Source organism: Linepithema humile, chromosome 1, assembly GCF_040581485.1.
Source record: "Linepithema humile isolate Giens D197 chromosome 1, Lhum_UNIL_v1.0, whole genome shotgun sequence".
Classification (NCBI taxonomy): Eukaryota; Metazoa; Arthropoda; class Insecta; order Hymenoptera; family Formicidae; genus Linepithema; species Linepithema humile.
Genome location: NC_090128.1, coordinates 8,729,045 through 8,744,606, shown reverse-complemented (window position 1 = coordinate 8,744,606; position 15,562 = coordinate 8,729,045). Strand labels below are relative to the sequence as shown.

Sequence of the window (15,562 nt, the reverse complement as noted above, 5' to 3'; positions counted from 1 at the left end):
TGAGAGCCGTAGACGACCGAGTCGACTACAAATACATAAATACATATCAGTATACATATCGGTCTTTATAATAATTAACTGCGGCCGAAGCATTGCCGTTACATGCACCTAACGCACGAATCATGTCCGTATACTTTCGATTGCTATATGTAGTCATATCGGCAGTATAATAGAAACTAAGAACTCAATTCGATAAGTGTAAGAGAAGAGTACGAATGATACAAAAAAAAAAAAAAAAAAAATAACATCGACGGTATTTACAAACATCAAGATAATCTACAGTAAAATCTGTTGAGTTGAGACTTGATCAAGTACACGCGTACTCGATAAACTTTCTAAGTCATTTTTCTCGGAAACAAAACCTCGTGCGAAAAAATTTTATTCTATATTTTCGATTCAGTTTTTCAGGTAGAATCACCACCTTCTCGCTTGTACCACCAGTTACATGACATCCTGTGTATATATGTATATGTGTACCAAGCAGCACAAATGTCTTTTAGATATCTAAAAGACATTTGTGTAAATAATACATTTATATATAAATGTATTATTTTATTAATTCTGTGAGAAAAAATAATTTTTTTTGCGCGTGGATAAAAGAAAAAAAAAAAACGTTTTTTTGATCGTTTCTTAAACATTTTTTGTCGGAAAAATAACGTTTCTCTTAATGTTTTTCGGATTGACATTTTAACCAATGAGAAACGTTTCGAAGAAATATTTGTGAAACGTTTCTGAAACGAACATGTGCTATCTGGGAAAGATCAGACATTTTCAACGATGTCGAGTACTTTCTTTAATCGACGAGATAAATCGAAAACATTGAAATGCATCAAGATCATTACTGAAAAAATCCTTTTCACGCGACCAATTACATGACAAGGATTTCAGTAGTTTTCGCAGTCAATTTTTCTTCATACGAGCAATATTGATTCACGAATGATTTGAGAAAAAGCCGGGATCACCGACCATACACATAAACGGAATATCACGTCCAAGAGCAGATTTCGGTCGAAAGAGCTCTTGCCAGTGATATTAGTCCGCAAGGGAATACGAGGAAACTCCAAGACGCGCCAGGATCGCTGACCAGCCGCGAGACGAAATTATAGATCGCCGCGTCCTGGCAACGGTGTGCAAGACATAACTCTCGGAGATGATTCACGGGTGGGTGGACGGACGCCGGACCGACTTCTCGCGCTCGTCGCCGGCGAGCGAACTAGGGGACGGCGGGCATCGCTGTCGGGGCGCTAATGCAATAACGCGCGGCTACGCGGATAAATCAAGCCGGGCGAACCGCTCGAGTAGCGCCGCGCTGTGCCAGTGCCACGCCGCGTAATCGCGTTACCCCGGTCGTCCCCGGGGCGCCGTTATTGTCCCGGAACCCCTCCTCGTCCTCAGCGGCGAGGATGAGGTACACCAAAAAGCGGACGTTCTTCGAGCGCGATAATTCGTTCAACCCGCTCCATGCAAATCGCTACCGTTTAAAGTGCGTGTCTTACTTTAGCGTGATTGATACATCAAATGTTTGGCAGTCTTGGCAAAATTAAGAGATTTTTGTAATGTCGTAACGCTATATAGCGTTCACTGTGTCTGAAGTATATTATTGCAAAAAATGATTCAATTGCGACGTCTTCTGCCGCATTTTCATAGATAAATCAGGCATGCATCTCGGGGGAGAGTTGTAATTGCGTTAACACGGATTTATTCCGACCGTCCCTGGGGCGTCGTTATCGTCCCATCCGCGTGCATCGATGGATCGAAGCGACTCTGCGTAACTGTGATTTGATTAGCAGTTTTAATTAAAAAGAACGCCTATGTACAGCGACTGCTTTAACGTACACGATCCACATACTTTTTACGCGCAAAAGAAAAAGCCCGTCGTAATTCGGTCGCTTTACGACCGCAGGATTGAGTCTGCAACGATGACTTACGATCTCGTAAATCAATAACTAATCTCGTAGTTAAACTTTTTAATAATCTAACGTGTGATTCTTCAGAGACAAACAATAATAAGAATTAGAAGCGCGGTTGTTAAAGCATAAGAAGAAATCTCTATTAACTATTAATATACAAAAATAATAAAAAATATGTTTTGGTCACAATTTCAAGCTCTCTTCAGTTTGAATTTTCTAGTAATATATATGTTGGAAATATAGTTTTTTAATTGTATCGACATGTTGAAATAATTTTTATTTATAAAGATAGATGGTGTAAAAAAATAACTAAAATTAGTTTAATCAATTATTTTTGTTTATCTTTTCTTAACAATACTACTTTCTTATGTTTTCTTATACGACAATACACGATTGTAATCAAGATATCTTTTCACAAATAAAATATCTTTATAAAAACGCATAAATTTCAATAATATAAAGTATTAGACTTTTTATCAAATTAGAATTATTTAAATTTTATTAATAATTATAATTTAATCGTATAAAACACGTTAAAATTGAATGTATTTAGAGCAAAATACACATCCATTTTTAAAAAAGGCATGAAAAATCGATACTCGAATGTATCGAAATCTCGAAAGTTTCGAAAGTATTGTTGCATCTTTTCCGCGACGCTGATTGATTATCTCGATTATTCTGACAGTTTGATAGTTTGACAGCGAAGGTTATTATTATTATAATAATATTAAACGGTTATTAAATTATTATAATAAGTGCGCGCGCCTGTATTGTTCTAGTCTTATAAAAAGTCTGATTTAAAAAATGCCTTTGAAACTAATGTCGTGAGGAAATCGAGACTACTAATTTATTAAATCGTCTCACCACCGAAGAGATAAATTGATTGAAGTGATTTGTTTATGTAAAAACACTGGCGACAAATCGACTAATCGATAGACGCGCCGATTCAGCCACTCGTGTAATCAATTTAGCGATTTGCGCTAAATTGTCACCTATTACTCCTAGTAAAGTAACGAAAACGAGATCGTCCGTTTTCCCTCAGTTCTCGTAACGAGTCAAAATTTTTGCGATTGATCAGTGATTTTGATGTTTTCGATTTATCTCGTCGATTAATACCGTCGGCAAAAAGCGACTGAAAAATTATTCTCGATGGCAACGCAAGATTCTCTTTATCGTTGATCAGTGACTTTGACACATCTTTTCAAACTTTCTAAAATTCTCTCACTAATGAACACCTTTGAGAAACCTCGTGAGACTTAAATGTATCTTGACACACGTGAGCATACGCAGAGTTGATCTCAGCTCCGAACAAACCCCTGACACGAGGAGAGAGCTGATTCAAGAATCGATGGCAATAAACTTTACATTACATTAATGTCAGCTTCTCTAAATATCGGTGCTGATTAAAGCCTCCGATCGCGGTTTGGATCACAGTTCTTCGACACGGAGCGCACTAATCGAGATACAAGCAAGATTCTCGATCCTGTATACATTATGTATGTTACACGTTTTCCACCATTTCGTACTTTATACACAGTGTGTCCTTTGTACTTCTCGGACGCTTCGATACGTCGCGGATGAAGAAATACGATGCCTTTAATACTTTGCGCGCGAACGAATTTGTGCGCAAAATAATGCACTTTGCATATTTAATTGACATTTTCAGGATTGGGCCAAAATTGAACAAATGCAAAAACATGATTATCTATTTTTGAAATATGAGAATTAAAGTTCTCGACTTATAAAAGATGAAAATTTGCCTTCACTCGCATGCAAAGTCTTAACGACGAACAATACAAGTGGTCAGTGGATTCGCTTTTGATGCTTTTACATACCTTCTCTATAGAATTAAAGATTGAACTCACCGCGATTACTGTTTCAATCCACTTTCAATCCTTTCTTCACACAGCTCTGAATCGCAAATAGCAAAGTCCTTTCTGATCCCGATCGTCCTCCTTCATCCTCGTCGAATTTTTGTCGTCCAAGACGCACTGTAGGTCTTACGCGGGCCTATCGAGCCCCAAGGCCTCCTGGTGCCGCCTCGCTTTCAGCCTGAGGTCGGCGATGCTGCTGTTTTTCGAGCGGGCCGCCGCAGCGGCTAGCGACGCTGCCAGACTCAGCGGATGGGGAGGATGACCGGCCGACGGCGCCGGAGGCGGTGGTGGCGGTAGACAAAACAGACCGCCGGCCGCCGCATAGTGCAGCACCGCCGGGTCAAAGGCCGAGCCCACCGTGACACTGGCGCCTGTTCCCTGAATCGGCGGCGGGTGCAACCTGAGCGCCGGCAGGTAAGGTGCCACTCGACAGGGTTCTAACGTCGTCGGTGGACTACGCGGCGCCAGCACCATGCTTCCGGCGACACCTGCGAAGAAACTTAACAGGTTAGTTATCTGCCCTTAATAGCCTCAAAATATAAAAACAAATTCAGTTAATAATTTGTTTTATTTAACACCAAAAATTTTAATAAGTTTTTAGCAACTTGAGTTTATTCTAAAATATTACTGAACGTGTATCCACAACTACGTAAGATTGTTCAACACACAATTGATATTTCTCTAGTATATCGCTTTAATTGAATGACTTTTGAAAACTATGTAAAATTGTGAATGGCAATTTGATTATTTTTCACATTATATGTTGATTTGAATGAATTATAGATTAGATTGATTTAGGTTTAAGAATAAAAAATAAAATGACACTTTTTCCATTACAGATTCCATTTGTAATAATGTTACCTTTGTGCAGCTGGCTCTCATGCTTACGACACTTGGCGCGTCGGTTTTGGAACCAGACCTGCACCCGCGCCTCACTGAGACCAAGTCGCTGGCTCAACTCCTCCCTCATAAATGCGTCGGGATAATGTGTCTCGTCAAAGAGTCTCTCTAGCTCGGCCAACTGCTCAATAGTGAAATTTGTACGCGATCTCCTTTGCTTGCCGTTGCCGTTTCCGTTACTCCGACAACTGGATCCTGCAAGTTAATCGTTGCTGAAGTAAATGTGCAAAAGTATCATGAAAAATGTATTGAAATACAATGAATGCTTTTCTGATTACAATTAGAAACAACAACACAGTGAAATGTGCAGAGTTCATAGATTGGGAATATTTTTGACGAAGCAGAAATCCGTGAGTCATCATCGAAATGTGGTGCGAGAAACGAAGTTTTCGTCGCGCGATGATTAATTCACCGGAATAAACGCGTGCTGCGAGCCAGAACGACCAAGGTCGGAGTGACGTGCTAGCAAATTGATCCCCGCGAGTCGTTCACGGACCATTTCTTCCAGTCTGGGCGCCATCAACATATATCTCGCCACCTTATGAGAATCTTATTCAAATCGAGATGCCGGACGGCGTCCATAATTGGATGACATTAGACGATCGTATCTCGCGCGCGAGAGAAACGCAGCGACGCGTGCAAAACACGAAGATGATTTCTTTCAGCACACAGTAGGCAGCTGTACAGCATTGGGGGGCAACCCGAATTCATCCGCCGCTCGTCGAACACGAGTCTGTTAATCTAAATTTACGTTTGAAATCGCGCAGATTTCTCGCACACACACACACACACACACACACACATTTATTGTATCGAGAGCACATCCTCACGCGTAAGATTCCATCGGACAGATGCAGAAAGGCGGAGAAAGAGGGTGATTAAGGTGAGAGTACGAGTTCCTCTCTTTAGCGAAGGAGGCGGGGATGACTAACGACCCGGTATAAGGCTGTGTAGCTCACCACTTTGCTAAATTATATAAATCACATCCCCTTCGTCAAGGGCTCTTACGCGAGACACTTAATCCACCTCTGTCCCTCCCGCGCCCCCCTCGTCATTCCTCCCTCGTCCAAGTTTCTTCGCCGCACCTTCCCGTCGGCAACACCTCGAAGAGCCGTAGTACCGTAGTTACTTTACATTAAGCGGCCATTAATTAAATCGTATGGCCGTTAATTATCCGGGCATCTCTCTAACTCGCGGCGATGCTTGCGGTTTCCGAAGAAGTTTTTCGCGTAAGAACGTCTTCCCATCCTTCTTCCAGGATAATTCTATTCTTTCGCTAACCCAAGATTTGTACATGTTTTTACAATGCTGATCATTTTGACGGGATTAAAGTTATGAGCTGAAAGTCAACTATCGTATTTCAGATTGCAATGCAAATTATTAATACAAGGAAATTAATAAGACAAACCAAATGATATGTATTCCTTTCAAAATTATTATCTAAATTTTTTACTAATGTTTAATAATGTTAATAATTTTTGTATTAAGAGCAAAATTATACTGTGTTGAAAAAATGAAGGAAAATGGATGAAATACAGAATCGTCGGATCAGCTTGCGCTTTTTATCGCAAATAGTATATTCTGCGGTATCGCTTTCCGCGGGTAACAGACGACGCGATTTAGTCGAAATGGAAGCAAAACGAAACGCGTTTCGCAGTCTACGTGCGTTTGCGCACCGGCGCGATCTCCATGCGGCATTGCGTACGGCGCTTTAATCAATTAGCGCATATCCGCGTAATCCAATCTGAGCTCTAGGCAGGGTGCGCAGCCCGCATCCATATGTACAACGGCGGTTTAAAACCGCCTCTCTCCCCCTGTCGCCAAAATAACTCGCGCGGTTTCCGACGCCCCTCGCCCGCGCCTGTTAGCATAACCCATGGCGCAACACATACGCACGTTGTCGCAGTCATTAACTCGAACGTGTCAGTCGTTTTATTCCCTTGTGTTCCCATAGAAAGCAGAGGCGAGAATCAGTATCGTTAACATTCCTAGTTGTTCCTCTCATTTTTTTTTATAGAGACATTTTACGTGTCTATCGTCTGAAACGAGAATTGAAAATTGTTATCATTGTGTGGCAATTATTATTTATTTTTGTATATAAAATTGTTACAATTTAATTAATTGCAACAATTCTTGCATTTTTTCTTCTGTATTTATCGTTGAATTTTATATATGTTTTATAAGTTTTAGATTTAAATTTCAGAGCGACCAAAAATCTCTACCTGAATTAGACGAAGAACTGTCACTACTATTGCAATTAATGTATGCTGATCATTAGAGCAAATTTTGCCAACCAGAAAACTACATTTAAATTCCATATTTTCCAAGTCCCATAACACGCTTGCAACAAATTCCCTTATCAGAACCACCTGAATGCATCTCGAGTGTTTTGATCCGAGGTGCGAAATCGTAGCTGCTGGACGTTAACCGATACTTTGTCGAGATCGAGACGGCGCGGGGGGATTCCACGGGGTGAAGAGAGTGGGGGAGGACAGCCGAACCCTGCCGCTAGAAAACCCAAAGCAATCACACTCGGACGCGAGGGGTCACTAATTCGATTACTAAGAGCGCTGCCCTCTTGGCCTGATCCAGTTAAGCCACCCCTGGAGAACTACCCCCTGGACCGACCACCGCCTTGGCTATACTATTTTTCTCCCTCTGAAACGAGCCGAGATATCGCGGCCATTAGACGTATAAAAGCGTCGTCGTATCCCATGCAGCCGCTGCATATGGCGCACGGTCCCGTGAATACGCAAGAAGCGAGGGGGAACTTAAGGTCTGCAATCACTTATCGCTTAATGAAGCAAAGTGGCTCGCGTGCCGGTTGTCGCCGTCGAGAAGTGTAACCCTTTGTCCGCTTAATTCTTTCTGAATCTCGGGATAATCGTACGGTCATTGAACATTTGCAAGAATCTGCAAAAGTGAGATTATTAGATTTAGCTTATTGCGAATTTTTTTTTTCCTCTTCGATTGTCTACTTTAAATCTAATTTACATAAAATTTAAATATTTAACAAAAATCTTGCAAATTTTATACCAACACTTTGTATCCTTATTTGTATGAATATTTTAAGGCCGCAATTTTTATCACTGTTGCAGAACTGTATCGCATTTGGCGAGACTGTAGATGCTAAGGGAACTCTCTCATTTTTCGTAAAGTAGCGGCTGCGCACCCTCCGCTATCATACTTCAGGAAAACTCGCGCCCCAAGTGCCATAAATATACGTACGAGCGCGCGGGCCTTTGACCAGCGGTCAAGCACCAACACTTACGGCAATCGAGGAAAAACACGCGCGACTGGAGACCGATGGGCGCGAACGCCGCGCTAAATCGTCGGAAGAAGCGAAATGTGTTTTGGAGTATCGCATTCGTTACAAGTGGTCGTTTCAGAAAACTGCAAGGCTCTCGTAGTAGACTCTCACATACACGAACGAAAAAGCATTTACGAACTTTTCGCGCGTTTTGCATGCAACAAATGTAAGCAAATTTTGCACAAACATCAATAGCAAATATGCAGATTCAATTAAAGCAATCCATCAATAAGCCAAAGAAATTTATATACATCACCAGTATATTTTTGAGTGTCATCTAATATTAGAATTATAATTTTGTGAAACGGAGCCTTGTATCTTTGCTCCACTTATCAAAAGTCGATATCAGTAAATAAGGTAAACGTATAGTCAGACACGACTGTATCAGCTTTATCTAACATCACTCGCTGCATGTTTCTCATTTTTTATCCTTACCTAAATTTACCGAAGTTTTTAGTTAATAAAATAATTATTTTCAAGTAACACTTGCAATAAATATTTCAAAATAACAACGTACAGTATGCGCAGCGATATAATTAATGTAACGTAAAAGGATCACCAGTGATCATCGACGCATTAACATTTATCATTTCGTGCCCTTTTCGATACAGCAAATGTCCTACAACCTCTAGCTCTTCACGAATATTTACGATTTTACTTTCGCGGCCGCGATGGCTGCCGGCCCGGCAGATTGCTTTTTGATTTGCGCTTAATCGGAAAAAGTTATGGGCCCTCGAGAGATAGGCGAGCTGCTGCAGCGGCAGCAACAGCAGTAGCAGCAGTGCTCCTCGTCGCTCTCCCTCCCTGCTCTCGTTTGGGGGGCGTACACACAACTAACGCGGCGGGCCGCATATTAAACCATAAATTCATGGCGCCCGTGCTCTGCCCGCTCGACGCTCAAGTTATCGCGTGGGGAAGCATGCGTGGCATTACTTCAACGCTGCACGCTTTTTATAACACGATCGCCGTCGATTCGATCCCGTCCTCCGCTTCGTTCGTTCAATCTCGCTCGTTGCTTGCGCATGCAGCAGCATTCTCGCACCAAGTATGAGCTGATTAATTACCTCATAGCGGCCGAACCGATCTGTTCACTGTACAATTAATTTTCAAGAATTAATTTTAAGACTCGTTTAGAAGTGATATTTAAGGCAGAATGGAAACAATGTTAAGATAAATGGTCGCCTTTCCTTCAAGGAATGAGTTTCAGAGATATTAATAGAATAAATATCGAAGAAATAGTAATCTTATTAATTGAATATCTCATTTTTCTCATTTATGGAAGAAAAACGATAAAAAAATCGTTATTCAGATCTCTCATATAAAACGATATTACATATAATATTTTACAATTCCGCGCAGGAACGCTAGAACATAATAATATACTAAGGAATAATTCTGGAAAATTAATTCTCTTATGAGAGATCGTTCCACTTTCGTTAGAAGTTCCTTCCGTTTATCTGCAGGAGAGGGAGCCGACGTAATTTCATCTTTCAGTGCTCGGCAGAGCCAGCGTTTTATCGAAGATGACTTGGCTCGTGAGCGAAATCACCGATCGGGTCGCCGATCGTTACGTTGCGAACGGTCAGCTATTCCCAATCGCTTGTGAGCTTTATTGGACGACGGTCTGAATTATAAATGAAGATCGGATCCCTCCGGTACTGCGACTTCGATGCCCGGCGCCGGAGGTTCCCTGACCTTCTCATTCCTGCACCCGTTCACGCGGCTATCGTAAACGAGCTAAACCTAAGGATGTCGACCTGCCGAAATTGAAGTTGACATTATCCCGTATTAGGCCAGGGCAGGCACAAAGCAAGACAAAAGTCCAATGACGGATTTTAAGTTCAGTTAAGTAATCTTATGTAATAATTCGTATTTTATTATGTAGTCTAATTAATTTTTCTTAAAACCAAAGTCGCAAATTATATGCAACATTCTCGAAATGAAACTTTTCTCATAAAAGACTAATATTTTAATTTGATTTACTCAATTCATCTAATTTAACTTCCTTTATGATTTAATTCAGAATATTTTTAGTCAGGTGTTATATTTGATAATTATTCTGCGAAAAAAGTCGTTAGTATAAGCAGCTCCGATAAATAATCGCCTTAATTTAAAAAAAATATATGTAACGATAAAAATTATTGCTTTCTCATTGTCACTCACCCTTGGTAGACTCTTCTTGGCTATGGCCACTCGACCTTGAAACCTGCGAGGACACTTTGGCCTGGTCACTGCTGGATATAGTTGTTTTACCGTCACTCGAGCTTTGACTTTTCAATTCGACGCAGTTCTCCGGACTGGCTGATCGATCTCTCGAAATGGGCGGCGGTGAGGGGGTACATCCGAGCAATTTGCGAACTGACAGCTTCAGCTCAGGCGTTTTCAGAGGTGGCAAACTCTCCGCGGTGTCCCGAATGTCCTTGATCTTGGCCGTGACCGAAAGATCCTCCGGTTGCAGCCGGCCTTCTGGCGACGGCGGCTCTTCGATGCTTCCGCTCGTCTCTATGCCGATCGCAGCCTCGTGCGCGCCTTCATCTAAACAGGATTTCGCTTGTATCGGCTTGATGTATGGGACCATCTTGATCACATGTTAAATTCGCGACGGAGGCGTCGATGATTAGGTCGATTCGTAAGTGAATTGTACTTTGAACAATGACGAGCATTCACGCATTTTCGAATGCAATTTTCACTATCGCGATTATAAACAGAGATCATGTGTAATAATGCAAACAAGGATAAATCAAATTGAATTGACTATATTTATTAGGGTAAATCTCTAAAACATAAATTTCTTGAGCAAATAAAAATATATGTAAGTATAAAAAGTATTATATAAAAAAATGAGATTACATAATATATTTATGAAGCAATAATGATTGTGGATAAGAAGTAGAATGTATATTAGATAAAAGAAAAAAGCAAACAATTTAACAATCATGTTTACAATTTTTACAATGTAATTTCTCGTAATAATTTCTCTGAATCAGCATGATTGTATAATTCAAATAATTGTTATGCATCTTGTAAATAAAAGAAAAATGTAAGTATAAGATTTTACATAACTTCTACGATTAATTTCTTCTTGACGGGACCCAGTTAATGTTAATCCATCATAATTTGTTGTTATTAATCACTAACAAACTCGCACAGACACATACGAATCGACCTGACCACGTGCAACAAATTTCCGCTTTTAGTAAAGAACTGTACACTGCATTGATCGATTTAATTTTCTCAATTACTTTTCGGTCAAACCGATTGGCACGATAACATACACCGTCGTCGGCGTAAAAATGAGAAAAAAAAAAAAAAAAAACAATTGCACGTACGTCGATCACCGTCGTCCACAGCGTGATCGCCGATAAGATGCGCGACACTGAGCGTAATCCTGCCCCCGGCAGCCGCTCTGCAACCGGCCTCGACGCTCGCTGCTGCCGCGTTGTCAAAGCTCTTGGAGACGAACTGTGCGAGCTGCTCCATCCTCGCGATTATCGGGGCGACTCTCGCGCGCGACGTCGCGCCTCGACACCGACGGCTCTCGGCCGCCGCCGTCGCGAGGAGAACCGTCGGCCGGGGGACACGTCGACGGGAGGCACATCACGACGTCGGCGTCGCGACGCCACGCGTCGCCCAGGGCGCCATTCGACCGCCGGCCAATCCGCACGCGAATGGGCGTGATGGAAACGCCCCGGTGGCGCAGCTCGCCGGCTTCTCCCTCCTTTTCGTTCCACCCAAGTCACGACCCAGACTCGCAACCCCTCGTTCCCTTCCGGGAGGCAGGTACACTCCACCCCTAAACCGACGCTCATTAGCATTTGCGCCCGCTTTTCCGCCCGCCGCAGGAACGCTCGCGGGGAAACCACCCCTCGCCGCTGGCCAGGATGCCGTCCGACGACCATCCTACCACTCTCGCGTGCAGCCGCCAGGGCCGCTATGTTTACCTGGAGGCAGAAAGAGGCCGCCGCGGGTGCGCGGTAATTAATCCGATGCTCTCCGCGGTCGAAGCTTTTCCTTTTTGTCCGGCCTCGTTATCGGTCATCGGATAGTCGATCTTCTGCGCGAGACCTGGGAAGGGAGAGTTATTTTATTAGTAAAATCGGGATTTTTCTAACGACATGTCATGTTTCGCCTCGGCAGATCACAAATGATTGTGCACACAAATTGCAATTAATTGTAAAATTCTAGTTTGCAGATCGTTATTTGCTTATTTCACTCTTTCAGATAATCCTCATTGTTTAAAAAGTTTAGTTTTAAGTACTAGCCATGTTTTCTTTTAGACATTTAAAAAATCTAATTTAACTTAACTTTTAAATATAGTTAAATGTACATAAAACTTACTGTACATCAAAATATTAAAATATAAAAATAAGAATATAGAATTAGGATCTTTAGAAAAAAATAAGTTTGGAAAATATTACAATGTAGATTTACCGATGTAGAAACCAGCCCTGCATGTTTCTCGCGACAAATGCATTTCTTCTGTCATGCTGTCTCATTCTCTCAGCTTTTATATATTTCTACATTTCAATATCCACTTCTCCTTTCACCAGTATCGTTTTTCCTCCTTCCTTTTCTCTTTATCTCTCCTTCCTCGACGATACGTAAGTGAACTCTCAGGGCCGTGAAGGTGATATACGTCAGCTCGACGTAAATTCGATTTCGTTCCTGCCGATCTCGATTTTTCGGGCGCGATTTATTGTGAAGAACGTCGCGTTTGTTGTCTTGCAGAGGGAAATGTTGATTCTTGTCCTTGCGATGCAGTATTGCTTCAAATCTTCATCGCTTAGTACTTATTAAATACACAGAACTTATCCTCGTGAACGAATGTCTTGTCCCGCAAATCCTTCTTCGCGCCAGGTGAATGCGACCCTGAAACATGCGCCCCATGTTTGTCACCGCCAAACTCGGCAATATTTAAATGGGATTGCGTTCGGGGAATGTAATTGCTCGGGCTGCTAGCGGACTCCGCATTGTCGGCCCGTTTTACGGGATATGGACAGATGGGAGAAGGAAAAGATACAGTCCGCTCGAGAAGCGCGAATAAATATAAACGCATTCGAAACACAAAATTTTGAACTTGAAACATTGCTATTATTTCAATTCCTGACTTTCTTTACAGAAAAATTTTGTTCTTACTTTTATCTAGAGGATTAAAAAGAATGTATCTTAGAAGTATATTTTTATTAATATATCAAATATTAAAGAAAAACCGCCCAGATAAATAAAATAAAAATTTGATAAAAATATAGTGTTTCCTTGTTAAGGAAAACTGAATTCCAAATTTGTTAAAGAATGTGTCAAAGTCATTATTGAGCTATCAAATTGATCGACTATCAAAATCTTTTATATAGTAATCTATGATAATTAGAAGTTAATGACAAATGTCGAACAGCGGGATAATGGATACTAATGAAAAAGTTCGAGCATGCACATTACTCGAAATATTCGCACCTCTCAATTTCTGGGAGATGAGATGCCAGCAATGGGAATGAACGAGGAGATTCCCGTGCAAACGATGAGAGAAACATCCTCTCCTCGTTCCTGTCACAAAGAGAAAGAGAGAGAGGATGGCGCATTGACAAGGACGAGGGTGGACGAGACGGAAGAGGGGACAAAATATCGGGGGTGCGGCCTATAACGCAGGCAGACGGAGCCAATCAGGGCGCAATGCGATTATCTTAACGAGAAATCCGATTACTTATTCATTCGCCTAACTCGAAATCAGTTTAACTAATCGTTTAATTCGGTCGCTCGCTACCAGCCCCTCCTGTTGGCTCCAGCCTTCGGATCTCTCCGGTCTCGGAGAAGAGGAGAGTAGACGCCGCGCTATGCTTGACGACGAACGGGGTGTGCGCGACGGAGGGGTTACAGTGTCCTTTCAGGGCCGTAACGGAATTCCGTATGCGTAAATTTTCGCATCATGAAATCTGAGATAATCACATTTCGCAAGAAACATGTCCGAGGTTCTTAACAGGAGTTTCAACCCAATAACGATAATTATGTATAATTAATAATTCAAAATTTGATCATAATTAAGGTAATATTTATAGTTTAGAGAGATTAACGAGTTAATCAATTGTGCCATAACAACTTTTCCACATTTCTCACCTCGCAAATTTGATGCAAATTAAAAGAGCATTTCTGCCGGTCAGTTAATTACGTTGATTTAAAAACGCTTTCCTCAATCACCTTTTTAAGAGACGCTTTATCGACTTACCAACTCGTCGGCTTCCGGACTTCCATTCCAACCCTTAATCCGCCTCTGAATCCCAGTCCACCCCTCGCTGGCATACATCGCCAGACCACGCACACGCGTGCCTGAGCATTCGCACGCGTATAACGTTCGAGCCAAACGCCCGGGAGAGGGGTGACGTAGAGCGAAGGAGAGGGCTCATTCAATTCAATTACGTAATGAATTGTCGTGTCTTGAGTAAACACCCTTCCTCGCCACGACTTGCTGGTGGAAAATCCAGGGCGGTATCCACTGGCACCCTTCTCTGTCTCCCTGATTTTCAGTGGAAGGGGCAGAGGATGGTGGTTTAGGTGAACCGAATCAATCTGGCGCCGGCTATACAAAATCTCCCACGATGCATTCTCCACGTATGTGTGTGTACATGCAAACCCTACTTTCTATATGCATCAGTGGTTCTTTGCAGACAAAAGTGTAAACATGTGCCTGTAATATAAACATGTATGTTCTAATATGTGATTATGCAAACAGAATTCTTTCAATAGACAAATCTTCAGAATATAAATTTTATTTTCTGATTTAATTTATTTTTGCGTAAATAAACTCCTGTGAACTTGGTAAGTTACTAATTGCAAAGGATTGAAATTGGGGTTGCACTTTTGTAAACTTAATTAATTGTAAATCTTAGTTGTAAACCTAAATATACAATGTTTATACTATTACAAATTTGTTTTTGTAAAAAAGCAAATTTTAGCCTGTGCCTGTTATTTATTATAATTTAGCTATTCCCCAATATTATATGGATAGGTCTTGACGGCACGTTAATACAAAAAAAAAAAAAAAAAAAAATTTATAATTTGAGCAATTACCAAAAAACTGAAGATCTCTCTGGATTCATCAAAATCCTAGTCACAATTTTATATATTCAACATGGATCTGAATAATTCTGATGCCACTTAATGTATCTCATTATTAATTTAGATCAAAAAGCCTGATCTATGCAATGGCACATGGTTATCTCTCATCTCTCGTCTCTCGTTTGCGGTTGGAATATCAGTAAGTCCAATGTTCTCTTTGAATTAACGGGGCCGCTGCGACTATCGGAGCTTACTTACAGAGTTTACACTGCCATCGAAAACGGTCGTCGATCAAAGCAACCAAATCGGTGTTAATGACGATCCAGTTAATTACCGGAGACATGGCCGCTTCAATACTTCAATAGCTGCAATTTCACGCCTAATTTACTCGACCGCAAAATTACATATGCTAATTTCTATATTTACCAGAGATCTCAAACGTAATAAAAAAAATAATTATTAATTGCCATGAATGTTCACGAGATTTCATAATTGCCTGCAACGACCAATTTGAACAAAGA

The 15,562-nt window shown here is 41.3% G+C and overlaps 1 protein-coding gene across 7 annotated transcripts in view; it reads right to left on the bottom strand.

Moving 5' to 3' along the window:
• Positions 1–15,562, bottom strand: part of LOC105680097 (short stature homeobox protein 2-like) — a 24,526-nt gene extending 8,964 nt beyond the window's left edge. Inside the window, exons 1-6 of one of the 7 annotated variants that reach the window (XR_010891500.1) lie at positions 15,054–15,189; positions 14,212–14,670; positions 12,413–12,863; positions 10,158–12,059; positions 4,646–4,879; positions 3,776–4,272 (exon numbers count right to left, since the gene is read on the bottom strand). Coding sequence is in view for 5 of the 7 variants with exons in the window: in XM_067360479.1 (XP_067216580.1) it covers positions 3,911–4,272; positions 4,646–4,879; positions 10,158–10,572 (1,011 nt within the window). In the remaining 2 variants the exon portion in view is untranslated. Of the gene's footprint in view, positions 1–2,357; positions 4,273–4,645; positions 4,880–10,157; positions 12,225–12,412; positions 14,671–15,053; positions 15,190–15,299 lie in introns of those variants that run through there. The other 6 variants (XM_067360479.1, XM_067360459.1, XM_067360471.1 and 3 more) reach the window with 6 other exon arrangements.